This window comes from Cydia pomonella, chromosome 14 (genome assembly GCF_033807575.1).
Source record: "Cydia pomonella isolate Wapato2018A chromosome 14, ilCydPomo1, whole genome shotgun sequence".
Taxonomy (NCBI): Eukaryota; Metazoa; Arthropoda; class Insecta; order Lepidoptera; family Tortricidae; genus Cydia; species Cydia pomonella.
This window is the reverse complement of record NC_084716.1, coordinates 8,976,498-8,991,323: the sequence shown is the minus strand read 5'-3', so window position 1 is coordinate 8,991,323 and position 14,826 is coordinate 8,976,498. Positions and strand designations below refer to the sequence as shown.

The 14,826-nt window shown below is 42.3% G+C and overlaps 1 protein-coding gene across 1 annotated transcript; it reads right to left on the bottom strand.

Annotated features, from left to right (window-relative positions):
• Nucleotides 1-11,490: 11,490 nt before the first annotated feature.
• On the bottom strand, nucleotides 11,491-14,614 carry LOC133525360 (uncharacterized). The gene is made up of 2 exons (XM_061861645.1): nucleotides 14,310-14,614; nucleotides 11,491-12,530 (listed from the first exon to the last, which is right to left on the bottom strand). The coding sequence occupies exons 1-2, from the start codon at nucleotides 14,534-14,536 to the stop codon at nucleotides 11,816-11,818; spliced, it is 942 nt and encodes a 313-aa protein (XP_061717629.1). The 5' UTR covers nucleotides 14,537-14,614; the 3' UTR covers nucleotides 11,491-11,815.
• Nucleotides 14,615-14,826: the final 212 nt, after the last annotated feature.

Genomic DNA, 14,826 nt, shown 5'->3' with positions numbered 1-14,826 from the left:
GTCGGCCGGCCGCCGGGCTGGCCGCCGAGCCGGCCGACCGACACGCGCGCCGCGACCTCCGCTCCGACGGAACTAGCACGATTTTTTTTCCTACGGGCGGTGTATTCGGCATCTTTTTCGCTCGGCCTCGTCTAGGCTGCACCTCCGGCGTCGCGTCGGCCGGCCGCCGGGCTGGCCGCCGAGCCGGCCGACCGACACGCGCGCCGCGACCTCCGCTCCGACGGAACTAGCACGATTTTTTTTTCCTACGGGCGGTGTATTCGGCATCTTTTTCGCTCGGCCTCGTCTAGGCTGCACCTCCGGCGTCGCGTCGGCCGGCCGCCGGGCTGGCCGCCGAGCCGGCCGACCGACACGCGCGCCGCGACCTCCGCTCCGACGGAACTAGCACGATTTTTTTTCCTACGGGCGGTGTATTCGGCATCTTTTTCGCTCGGCCTCGTCTAGGCTGCACCTCCGGCGTCGCGTCGGATGTGCGCGCCGGGCTGGCCGCCGAGTCCAAATGGAGAACAAACACTGCCAAACTTAATGTGGGTGACTTGGTTCTGCTCCATGAAGATCACGTGCCTCCGCTATGCTGGCGCCTTGGCAGGGTTACGCGCTTGTTCCCGGGAGCCGACGGTGTTACCAGGGTTGCAGACGTAACCACTACGAAAGGATGCGTACGACGACCACTCGTTCGCCTCTGCCCTCTACCATCACCTGAGGACTTGAAGTTTTGAAAGGCTGTTCCTTTCAACGAGGCGGGAAGATGTTCAGACCCCTGCTGCGTTTGCTGTGATATTCAGTGCGCGCGAGTGATTTTGCCGTCAACATTGAATAGGCGCTTACTGCACCGCTATTAATAATTTTTATATGTCTACCCGTCCCTTGCACTTTTTCATATCGACCATGTAAGACGTTCATCGTCAATTAAATAGTTTAAAAATATAATTTTGGGTTTTAATAGTCATATTAAGGCTCCGTAATGTACACTACGATACATTATTTACTCTGAAATTTGTGTTTAAGTAAGACACTGAAATTATTATTTTTGTTTTTATTAATTTTCCCCTTCATTCACTTAAAATCTTAGAGATTAGATTACTTATAATATGAATATAAAAGTAAAATATAAAAAACACTTACAATACAATACAAAATACATATAAACACATTATAAAAAAACCTAACCTAGGGTGCCACCAGCAGCGGGGCAGGGCCCAAGCTGCCGGTGGTCAGGGCCGCAGAGAGAGGAACCGCCGGACTATCCGTGCCGTGTCTAAGATCACCGCCGTCTGCATCTGACCCTTGATCCAACCACTTAGCGAGAGTCTCTCAAGGTGGTGGTTGAGACTCTTCGCTATGAGACCGTGTTATATTTATTATTACTTATTATAAGCTGTTTTGTACATAGGAAAATCTTTGATAGAATGTAGAGTTTAAATCCCTAAAAATGTCTAACCCTGAGTTCCACTGAGAAATCAAGGTGTTTTCAAGAGATAAAAGAAGCATATATCAGTTGATTTGTATAGAATATTACATGTAAAGTCAGATAATTATTTAAGAAAGTGACCTGCTACTTCTAGTAATAAGAAATGGACAAGAAAAGTTCCGAATGATAATAATTACAGAAAATTGAGGGTTTGTAAGTTAAGTGATGCTGTAGAAAATGAAAATACAGAATATTCAGGAAAACCCTGCAGTATCTCGGGTTCTTCTTCTTCCAACACGACGTCAACTACGCTATTTCTAAAACCTGCTTTCTTAAAACAATTTTGAATGGTTTCGGGTTTAATTGCTTCCCATGCCGCGGCAATGTTTAGAATCGCATCATGCACAGTCACGGGTCGTTTGCTGTCAGGGTCGTCCATTTCTTGAAGATAGCGATGTATCAGTCTTGTCCTGTAACTTTGCTTTAGGACCTTTATAATTCCCTGATCCATCGGTTGTAATTTGCTTGTCGCATTTGGAGGTAAGTAAACAAGCTTGATATTCTTGAGTTCAACACCTTTAGGGTGAGCGGGGCAGTTGTCAATGAATAGAATTATGCGTCTGCATTTAATCTGGAAGTGATCATCTACAGCTTTTAACCAGTCAATGAACCGAATGCCGGTCATCCAAGCTCGAGATTGTGCATCATATGTTACGGGGAGCGATCTTACATTTTTGAAACAACGCGGATTTTTTGCTTTGCCAATTACTAGCAAACGTAACTTTTCTGACCCATCAGAATTGGCACAGCCCAGGACAGTCAGTCTCTCTTTACTTACTTTACCACCATGGCAAGATTCTCCCTTGAAAACATAGGATTTATCTGGCATCAATTTAAAAAATAAACCAAATTCATCCGCGTTAAAAATGTCTCGCGGTTCGTAATTTAGCAACAATTCATGAAGTGTTGCCATCCATGTATCAACATCTTGTTGTGCCACTGTCTCCGATTCCCCATTGATTTGACGGTACACAATGCCGTTGCGATTTTTTCTTTCTTGAATTTCTTCTCTATTCTTTAAAATGGTACGTAACGTAGAAACAGGTAAGTGAAGCTCAGCAGCTAACTGAGTTTGATTCGTTGTTTGTGACTTTTTATCAAAAACTTTCAATATGTCAATTTTTTCTTGAAGTGACAATGCCTTTCGCTTAATTGTAGTCATATTGTAACAAACAAATGATGCACTATTACAAAACAATCAGAGCGTACGCGCGACAATTCAAGAGATGACGATCGGGTAAACAAAAGTGATGGCGGGGCGTGCGGGCAGCGCGGGGGAGAGGGGCTCGAGTGCGGGCGTACGGCCTGAGCGCGGGCGTATTAAACGGAATGACGAATCGTATTAAGCGTTAAGATATGTATGAAAATATGTCTTAAGTTGCAGGGACTGGCGTAAAGCGGCGTATTATGCGAGAAATCGTATTAAGCGTGATCGTATTAAACGGGTTATATTGTACATGTTTTAAATGATTATTCTAGCCATAATTAATAGTGGGAATAGTAGGACATACAGGAAAACATGTAAATAATATATTAGGTTATTATTAGTTGATGAAAAATTCAAATGTTAAAAATTATGAAAAGTTGGGATTTTTGAAGTTAAATGAAGCCGTAGAAAATTAGGATATACGAGTATGATTAAAAGATAATTTCAGTAATAATTAATAGTGGAAATAACAGGAAATACGAGTAAACATGTTAAATATTATTTAAGGTTATTTTGTTAGTAACTTCAAAAATACTCAATTTTAAAGGAGGAAGTTTATTTAAATGTGTTAGTAAATAATAAATATATCTGATTTAGTATTGAATTTCATTGAAAATCAAGTATTTAGTAAGTAAGTTATTAGAAAACCACTACGATCTACGCCTGGCCATAGTTATAAGTAAGACTGCAAAACAAGGAACTAACGACTCATTGAGAATAGGAGAGATGGTAAGTTTTTAGGTTTTCTTTACTATTATATTAATGGGTTTTATTGGTTCAGAGGGTGTATTTTAGCTAAGCGGTAAGTTAAGAGGTTCGGATCTCTTCAGTTTGGTTTGCGTGACTTCAGGATGTAACTTTTATTCAAGTTAAAGTAAGACTTTACAATATATCAGTGAGAGTCAGAAGTTCGAAGTTTTGTGGTCAGTTCCCGAATAATATTAATAAACAGCTTTATCAACAGAGAAAGATCGTTATATGAAATGGGATGTTCTAACTCTGCATTGATTCTGTTTAATAACTCAATTCTAGCATACCGCTGGATCATCTTTCTTCTTTGTCCTACCCTTATCCCAGTTTATCTGGTCGTACATTTGCACCAAAGAATTCTATTTCGGGTTAATATTTTGTTTCAGGATTTCTCTTTGCACGTTAGAACTCCATGTAGAAGGTGGCCTGCCTTGTCCCTTCGGCTGTTCTGGGAGATTGAGGACCCGTTTTATGGGATGAGTTTCTTCACGCCGCATTACGTGCCCATACCAACGTAATCGTCCTTGTTTCACCTTGCCATCTATAAGAGCTATTTTAAACGACCCTCCCACATACACAGGCGGAGTAACACGGCTCGACAAAGTCCGCAATGAACTTTGTCGAGACGTGTTACTCCGCCTGCCCATCTCAGCATCTTCATTTCGTTGACATGCAATTGCTGTTCGTGAGTCTTTTTGATGGTCCAACATTCCGACCCGTATGCCATGGCTGGTCTGACAACGGTTTTGTAGACTTTGCCTTTTATTTATATGGGCATCTTGGGAGTCACATAGCACGCCATATAATGAGCGCCACTTCATCCAAGCGGTGTTAATACAATGTGTAACATCTTTGTCGACATTTGCACCAGGAGTTATAATAGAACCTAAGTACTTGAAGTGGTCTACCTTAGATATGGGTTTATTATCTATATTGATGCTACAGTAGTTAGTATTGGGTGTACCATAGTAGCACTCCATGTACTCGGTTTTGCTGCGACTGATGCGAAGTCTCCGGCTTTCTATCTTACTTACCCATTTGTCAAGGCTTTTCTGCAATTCGGCTCTACTTTTGCTCATGAGTGCTACGTCGTCTGCATAATGCATACACCATGGGACCGGCTCCTGTATGTCTTGACTTATGTATTCCATTGCAAGATTGAATAAAAGCGGACTTAGAGATGATCCCTATTGCACTCCAACATTGACAGAAAATGGGCTTCGTGTTTCTGTACATATCTTGGACAATCGATATATAGGTAACCTTCTGGAATCGATCGGGCTCTCATTGATTGCCAGACTAGTTTTCGTGGGACACGATCAAAGACCTTCTCGAGGTCTATAAAGAGAAGAAAGAGGTTTTCCTTATTTGCGCGATTTTTTTCCATGGACATTCTGAGTATATGGATAGCATCGGTGGTAGATTTTCCAGATGTAAAGCCGAATTGGTTTTCTGAGGTGTTCGTTAGGGACGGGAGGCAACAATTATTTCCCAGATTTTTAGGGTGTGTGATGTAAGCTCTATCCCCCTATAGTTATTGCATTCGGATATATCATCTTTATTTTTATAAATTGGACACAGTTGTTACGCCACGAGTCTGGAATTACACCCTCAGTCAAAATTTTGTTGAAAAGCAGCGTAAACCAAGGTATTGCGGAGTTGTTCATCATTTTCCAGATGTCCGTTGGTATCTGGTCTGGTCCAATAGCCTTGTGATATTTCATACTTAAGAGAGCTTTCTTGGTTTCTGCAGGAGATATACAATCTATAGGTCCAGCGATGGAAGGCATATGTGATAAGTCTTCGCTTTGGAATTCCTCATTCATCAAATGGTCATAATATTCCTTACATCTCTTGCTTATTTCCTTATGGGATGTGAGCAGCCGGCCGTGGTCATCTTTTATATATTTGTTGCATTTTACATCGAGAGTTGCTCGGTGCCTTTGCTTGGCTATTTTGTATATATCCCTCTCATTTTCAGCTTTCTCAAGTCTCTGGTAGAAGTTTACGTTTGAAGCTGCCCTAGTCTGTGCCACCGCAGAGACTAAGACTTTTGTAATCAGCATGGTCTTCATTCAAGTCTGTTTGTTGCCACTTCTTAAAGGCTTCTCTCTTAGCATGGATGAGTTGCTTAGTATTTTCATTCCACCAAGTTGTATCGTTTTCGCCCGTATGTTTCCCCGTGATACTCCTAGGTTAAGCCTGGCTGTCTTCTGACAGAATTCTTCGAAGTCTGACCACATTTGGTTTGCAGATTTTATCGTTTTAATGTCGCCATCTACATATGCAAGAATATTATCGAAAAATTTCGTTTTCTTTGGGCCGTGTAGCTTGGTTGATGGTTTCTTCAATTAAAAAATGTTTTTAAATGATTTGTTTAATCGTAGTAGTAAATTAATTACATATTTGTTAATCAAAAATTATGAAGGACGCAAGTACGCGCGAGCGCGTCAGTGTCGTATGCTTTCTGTTCTTGCAGCGTTGGCCGTTGTCCTCTCACCGGAGGGGAGAACTTCCGAAGAATCCCGAACATGCCCCTCGGCGTTAAAAGGGTTAACTTTCAACTCGTCGATGTCAGTGGTAGGCAACGGGCAAATGCGGTTGAAGGCACGACGTATCACTCCTCTTGTAGCATTGATATCCGCGACCCTGGCGATTCCGTCGCTCCCTGGATATATCTCTGTGATGCGCTCCAGTCGCCATTTCATCGGCGGGAGTCCATCTTCTTTAATGAAGACTAAAGTTCCCTTTTTTAGTTGTTGACCCTTAGAAGTACGCCACTTGGTAAATTGTTGGAGTTCAGAAATGTACTCTTTGTGCCACCTGGCCCAAAAGTGTTGTCGTAACTGCTCAAGCCTTTCAAAACGAGTGAGTCGGTTTTGGTTCATGTCGACAAGCGTAGGCGAGGGCAAAGCAGTCATCAGTCGTCCTACCAAAAAGTGCCCTGGGGTTAAAGGTCTCATGTCATGTGGGTCAGTCGAGAGTGGGGATAAGGGACGTGAGTTAAGTATGGCCTCAATTTGAACTAACACCGTATAGAGATCTTCCAAAACTAAGTGTGCGTTCTATTACGGGGTGGGTCAGGAATTCGTTTTTAAACACACAACTTTAATAAAGAATTGAATAAAAATTACAGAGAGGTATAAACCACGCGCGAGTCCAATCCGATCTGATTAATGTTCATTATTTACTTAACACATTCGGTGCGGCAGCGCCAAACGCAAACTTACTGCCAGTGCTATACGAGTCATAAGGTACTGATACACATGCTCTATAATAGCATGCTTAAAAGTGTGCTTATGAGCATGCTTGGTTTGAGCGTGCTTATGCACTGTTCACATTTGCTACAAATAAGCATGCTAATTTTGAGCATACTCACGAATAAGCATGCTCAAAGCAAATACTCCGAATACACATGCCATTTAGTAGCGTGCTCTCTGCCACGAACGATGGACGACGTAGCTTTCCGCCTAGAGCTCAATAAAATAATTCTTTTGGTGGCGATACAATGCATCACCAACGTTTTGAGAAATAGAAGGAAGAAAAAAGGCGGTTCGTGATTGGTTGACCAGGAGACAAGACCTTGGAGCTAGTGTACGTTTGATAAGAGAAATGCGAGAAGAAGATATTGCGGGTTATAAAAATCATTTGCGTATGCTTCCACATCAATTTGACTTTTTACTAAGCAAGGTTGAAAGTGCTATACAGAAACAAGACACTCACATGCGAAATGCTATTCCGGCTAAATTGAAATTAGAAGTGACATTAAGATATTTAGCAACTGGAGATTCTATACATTGGAAGCACTATATAGAGTTGGAAGATCTACTATATCGCAATTTTTACCAAAAGTTTGTGAAGCTATATACAACGCTTTGAAGGATTATGTGCGGGTAAGTAAAAACAATGACAATTTTACACATTTATTACAAAAAAGAAACAGAAACATTAATCAACCATTGTAGCCGTAGCGTAGCTGAACCAATAAAATGTACCGTCATGTCATGTATTATAGGTACATAAAAACATACTAATACTAAATAACACAAGATTACGATAAGTTCCACGCTTGGCTCAGCACATCTTGCTGTTGTGAGACTGTGTCAGTATTTATGGTGAAGCGGTTATTGGGTGTGGGAAATTTCAAAATAAATACCAACGCTTACAAATTACTAATTATATTTAAAAAATAATAATAATGGAAAAAACTGAGCGGAGGTCGTGGTAAGGTCCGTTAGGTTATCAATAAGCCTGTCTGGTTTCACTGACGTTGTAGGGTACTCCCCTGACGTGGCAAGGTGAACGAGCAGGGCCCGGGTCGGTCGTCGGGACGTCTCGGGAAGCGCCGAGGTCAGCTGGTGGGTGAATCGAGGAAGACTCTGGCTGGCTTCCTACTCTGCGGCCGGATCAGCAGGTCCCTCCTGCCGCCGCCGTAGGTTTACGCCGTACAAATGCACCCTGGAATTTACGTCGTCCAGCTTTAGGTCCGTGTATTAAATGGCCGCTCGGTATGAAACCCAGTGATGTCGCAAAGCCGTAAGCAAGGGAGTAGCGGCAAGTAGATGGTGGGTGTTCATAACCAGAACGGAGTTACAGCGTGGCAAGTACCAAAAGCATAGTGCAAGCCTTGGAAATTAATATTACAATAAGAGGAATTTACTAATATGGTAAGAGTGCATTCGAGCTAAGCTTGAGATGTAGGCTATTAATTCTCTTGAGTTAAATAACTCTCTTGGCCGAATGTATGAGGCGCCATCTTGTAACGGTATTTTTTCTGGTACGCCGCAACGGCTACGAGCGGTACAAAGTAGAAATGATATTAAATGCTTAAATTAGGCAATAAACAGTTAGAAAAATAACATTATAGGACAATTAGAACACTAGCACTTTCTTAAAACTAGGTAACGTTCAACACTTATCCTTAACCGGGGTGCACAACGGAAAATACGTTATTTGACTAGTACTTTAGCTCATTACTGCGAATTAAGTATTAAAAAAAATTAAATTGTCCACGGCGAACACTGCCGATTTAACTTTATTATTTGAAATCGAACCGGCGCGTGAGACGACACGGCACAAGGCTCGTGAACGCGACCGGCAACGTCCGTCCTTTAAGACGATTGCGCGCAGAGTGAGGAGCGGAGATATGCCCAGCGCTATTCGTTATTCGTATTCGCGGGCTGGGTTTCCGCAACTCGACGTCGCAATTCGCGCCTATTTTGCGTGATGGTGGGTTGACGGCACTACTCCTGCCAACCCAACTCTACCAGGAAGCCTAGCAGACCCTTGATGTTGCCGACGACTTCTGGGAGAGACCCCGGAGAACCGAGCTATTGTGCCCGGTATCCTGCCACCCCTGGGCATTCAAGAATGACGTGGGCGGCTGTTTCCTCCTCCTCTATGCACGCTCTGCAGAGGGGGCTATCTGTAACACGTAGGGTTAGTAGGTGTTTGTTTAGTGGGGCGTGGCCGGTTATGGCCCCAGTCAAAAGCCGGAGCTGTGGCCTCTTCAGCTGTCTCAGCCTCCTCGACAAACCGGGGTCGATTGTCGGGAGGGCCTCCTTCGCCTGCCTGCACGTGCCTAGGTTAGACCAGTACTGTTGGTGTTTTACCTTGGATTGTTGCATCTCAGCATGTTCCGGAGCCAGGCATAAGGCAGAGGTATGATCGGTCCTGCCACCCTCAGTTCCGAGCCACCTCTCGCCAATATGTCGGCTGCATCGTTCCCTCGCGAGTTGCTGTGTCCCTTGATCCACTGCAGAGTTACGCTGGTGGTGGTGCTTACCTCTGACAGAGCCTTGTGGCATTCGTAGATTAGCCCTGAGGTCAAAGTATAACTTTGCAGAGCTTGCAGTACTGACCGACTGTCAGAGAGTATGCGGATGGGGTAGTCCTCTACTTTCCTTGAGACGATTGCGTGTGCTGCCATTATGATGCCCATACATTCTGCCTGGAAGACTGTGTTGTGGGCGCTTAGTGGTGTTGAGATATGTATGTTTAGGTCCTCTGGGAATACTCCCGCGCCAGTGCCTGACCTTGTCTTTGATCCATCCGTGAAGATTCTCAGCTCTCTCGGGTTAAGTCCTTCACGAGCTTCTTCGTGTAACTGTATCTTGTATTTCTTGTCGAAGATGTATTGCCTGGGTATCCTGTCAGTCACCGCTTCTATTAGCGGTTCCTTACCTATCGCCTCGTAGAGGATCTCGGTGTGTGGTACCCTAGGTGGTCTCCAGAGATTCGATTTTTTGAGACGTACCGCCGAAGCTAGCGCTTCCTGTTGTATAAAGAGGTGCAGCGGCGGCAGGCCCAGTAAAGCTTCCAGGGCCGCGGTTGGTGTTGTCCTCATGCAGCCCGTAGTCGCCAAACAGGCCAACCTCTGGAGTCGTTGTAGTTTTGCTTCAACTGTGGATAGTTTGGTGCGTGGCCACCAAACTATTGCACCGTAGCTTATTATTGGTCGTATGACTGCCTGGTAAAGCCATAGAGTTATCTTTGGGGTTAGCCCCCAGGTTCTACCCACCATTCTACGACATTGCCAGAATACGACTGTGGCTTTGTCAATTTTGCCGTTTAAGTGACTACTCCAATTCAATTTGCTGTCAAGTATTACCCCTAAATACTTTACCTCCGCAGATAGTTGGAGTTCAGTGTCGAACAGTTTGGGAAGGCAGAAGTTTCCCAAGTTGCGTTTGTTGGTGAACATAACCAGCTCAGTTTTGTTGGGATTGACTGAGAGTTCGTTGTTAATACACCAGCGCTCCACGATGGCTAGTGCAGGGCGGGTAACATCGCATACCGTACCTGAATGATTGCCGCTCGTCAGTATCACTATGTCGTCAGCATAGCCGATTGTGTAATAGTGATTATTGTTTAGTGTGGTGATCAGGTCATTCACCACCAGGTTCCATAGTAGTGGTGATAGGACTCCTCCTTGGGGGCATCCTTTTGCCACTAATGCTTGTTGTGTTTCGCCCGTCCCGAGTTTGATGGTTCGTTGGCTCAACATGTTGTTTATCCATTCTGTCATAACTGCATTCGCGCCATGTCTTACCAGTGCTGCTGTAATGCTGCTGAACCTGGTCCTGTCGAAAGCCCCTTCTATGTCTATGAAGGTTCCTAAGCACATGGATCTGTTTTTGATCGCCACCTCAATCTTACTTACCACTGCATGAAGTGCCGATTCTGTAGATTTGCCAGGGCTATAGGCATGTTGGTTTGGATGCAAGGGCACATTAATTAGCACCCTCTCCCTAAGGTACCTGTCACACAACCTCTCTAATGTTTTCAGCATGAAAGAGGTCAGACTGATGGGTCTGAAGGATTTGGGGTCCGAGTAGTCGCTTTTACCTGGTTTCGGTATGAAGATAACCTTGACCTCCCTCCATTGCTTCGGCACGTATCTGTGTGCCAGACAGGCGCGCAGAACGATGGTCAGCTTCAGAGTGAGATGCTTCCCGCCCCATTTAAGAAGCGCAGGGAAGATCCCATCCATTCCTGGAGATTTGAAGGAGTCAAAGCTGTTTAGGGCCCACTGCGTGCGCTGCGGGCTGATTACCTCATATGTATGTAGCCACTCGCCTTCCGTCGGGGTGGTTGTCTCCATCTCGTCCCAACTTACTGGGTGAGATATCACGCAGTCCGGGAAGTGCGTTTGCACTAGGACCCGTTCCGCCTCCACCGGTGAGTTTGTGAGAGAGTTGTCTGGCTTACGCAGGGATCCTAAGGTTATGGGCGCTATAAGAATGTTCTCGAGAGTAAAACTGCTGACGCAAGTAGTTCGGCCGAGAGTACACTCGCGCGCATTCATGTTGCATTATTTAAGAAAAAATTAACATATTGGTTTAAGACCTATAATATTTATTATTTAAAGTATTACATGAGATTGAGATTACGATTAATTTAATACCTTTCTTTTTATTTTTAATTAATTTAATTCTTTTAATATTCCGTCAAGGAGGCTAAGGCATTTTCGTCCCATTAGTAATTACCAAGCTACTACTAGGTATAGGAAAAACAGTTTCATATGCAGGGCAGGCATGAGTTTAAATAAAGTTTCTACAAATTGTGATATCGACATATATAATGATAGCATAGCAGTAATAAAAAATAAATTAATTAGACACTTCATGGGTGACAATAATTCTGGCGCAGGACAAGGCTCGGTGCATTGTTGAATATGTACTCACAGGATTTAACTACTTTTTCTTTTTTTAATTTATTTTTTGTAAAAATGAATCATATATATATATATATATATATATATATAGATCTGTTCTTATGCTGTAGGAACTTGTATGTGTAAATTAAGATGGGCAAAAACTTTTTATAATTTATTGTATTTTTATAAGTGAGAACCTGTAATTGGCTCTGTAATTCTATTGGAAGTTCTAGATATATATAGCGCTGTTGGTTTTCCATATACTAAAATAAAAAATACCTATAGTAACGTGCATCGTTACAATGGGTATATTAATCATTTGTGTGTCCGAAGTACTAATTGCTGTTTGAAGTGGTGTATTTGAGACAGAGTTTGTTGTTATAGTCTGTGTGTATGGAGATAGAGTATAAAATGAATTCCTTGTATGCATTTGTGTGTCAAAAATCAGTGTTGTTGGTAGTGTTGTATGTAAAACAGAGTTTGTGGTTAATGTTTGTGTGTATGGAGTGTAAAATGAATTCCTTTGTGATACTTCAGACAAGTTCTGACACTGCTGACGGCGTCTTGCTGCAATCACAATATTTTGGATCTCAGCTTGTACGTTAAGTGCTTCATACAATGGCAGGCTTCGTAATTGAGCAGCAATGTTATGTCCAAAATAATAGAATTCGTCGTGTTCAGTAGGCATATTTATTGCAGAACTCAGGTTTTCCAGTCGGTTCAGTGCCACATTAATCGGTTCATCTTGTACGAATCGTCGTTTACGCCGTGTCGATGTGACACTAGATGAACTCGATTGTGGTCGTTCTTCTGGTATATTGGCGGGGGGTGACATTACGTTCATCGATTCTGGCGAGTTAAGAGATTCTGATGTGCTTGCAGTCGATGCCGGAGAATCCTGTGCTTCCGAATTCTGCGATGAATTATCTGAATCCTGAAAATAAGATATTCATTAGGAATTTAAAAATAGTACAACCTACATTATTTATTTAGGTATGTTTTTTTCAGATTCCAAGCCACGAAGGCTGGAAACGTATTGAGCATGGGTTTCGTACAAAATGGAATTTTCCGGGCTGTGTTGGAGCGTTGGATGGCAAACATATAAATATACGCGCTCCTGATAACACTTCAGATTACTATAACTACAAAGGTGCCCATAGTATTGTACTCTTGGCATTAGTTGATGATGACTACTGCTTTTCCTACATAAGTATTGGAACTAATGGAAGAGCTTCTGACGGGGGTGTTTTTCAGCGTTCGAACTTATCACAAGCATTAGAAAATAATACTCTAAATTTACCGGAACACTCAGTTATTTTAGCTGACGCTGCTTTTCCTCTAAAGTCTTACATAATGAAGCCGTACCGAACTACTCCAACACGCAGAGAAAAAATATTTAATTACCGGTTATCTAGAGCAAGACGAATCGTTGAAAATGCGTTTGGAATTTTAGCAATAAGATTTAGAGTTCTTCTGACCACAATAGATATGAGTCCAAATAAGTTGATAGTATTATATTAGCTGCGTGTTCTTTACACAACTGGCTTCGAAAAACATCCGACATGTACATCACGCAAAGGTGTGTAGACTTTGAAGATATACAACAAGGTGTTGTGATACCAGGAGCTTGGAGAACACAAATGCAGACAGCTTTACAAAATTTACCACCACGCAGAAACCGTACTTCGCAACAGGCAGAGGCAATAAGGAATACGTATGCGGAGCTATTCGAAACGACAGAAGCGGTACCATGGCAAGACTTTATGATATAAATAACTGAAACTATAAATGTGTTTAACTTGCAAAATTTGATTACAGACAAATAAACAAGCAAACAAACATCAGGAAAGGTGCTAAATAAAAGCTTGTAATAATACAATATTAATAAATAATACAGATCTTACAATGTGTTTCTATTTAGTTAGTCCTAAATAGTACTGTTTACACTCATGGAATTTTGTTTAGGAGTTTTGAACCTTATTACGAAGCTGTAAGGAAGGTACATGTAATGTTATTATGCAGTCAATGATTTTTATGAAGAAAAATTGTAATTGTGTGTTCAACTTTATTAAAGTATAGATTTGTATTAACTAAGATAGTATAATAAACTAAGAAATAAGATAATATAACAACTCTTCCACCATGGTACAATGAATAAATGAATTATGAATTACAAAAGTGTCCCCTAATTAAAGTCTGTGACCGTACGGTTACAAATATGTAATAGAAAGTTCAATCAAAAAATATCAATTTTATTTTTAATAGGTAGGTAAGTTTGAAGTTAATAATCTATATGTATCCATGCTTGTAAATGCGAAAGTGTGTCTGTCTGTCTGTCTGTTACCTCTTCACGCTTAAACCGCTAAACCAATTGAAATGAGATAGTTTAAATCCCAGGGAAGGACATAGAATATTTTTTATTCCGAAATTTTGAAGAGTTCCCGAGGGACGCGCGATAAATGACTTCCACGCGGGCGGAGCCGCGGGCAGAAAGCTAATAAGTATATAAACTCTTCCGTTACTGACTCACTGACAGACAACGTTCAGCCGAAACTACTGGTCGTAGAAAGCTCAAACTTGGCATGTAGGTTCCTTAGGGAGTATAGGGTAGCACTAAGAGAGGACTTCCCGAAATTCCTACGGGAACGGGAAAAACGGGATTTCGCAAATGAAGTTGCGGGCACACACTAGTAGATTATAAAGTTAGTAAAATTATGTAGGCCTATGAACTTACCAATTCGGTTCCGACAGTTTGCCGATATTCGCCAGCCGTATCTCCCATAAACGCGTGCATTTCTTGAAACCATGGCATCGACGGACGGTACACGCCAGCAGCCCCTGCGCCGGACCGCTTCGAACTTTCTATTTTTTTAAGTTCATTATGATAAATAGACCTTAAATTTTTTATTTTGGTTTTTAAGATCTTTAAAGTTAGAGTAGAATCATTCATATTGTTTAACAAGTCGTCGTAAGCATTGTTTCTTGCGATGTTATTTTTATATTGAGGTGACCGTGGGTTCCAAAGGCATTCATTATTTCTGTATAAAGTAATAAAACGTACGGTTTTCTCGTCAGCCCAGAGAGACATTTTGGCAGACGCAGGCACATGCACCTGTTGCAAACAACAGATCGATACTAGCATGCTTATTAGCAAACGTGTTCACACTTGCTATTACCATTCCCCTCTCTACCCCCGCCTCAGGTAGCACGCTCAAAAATGGTGTCCTGTCGTTTGGCCAA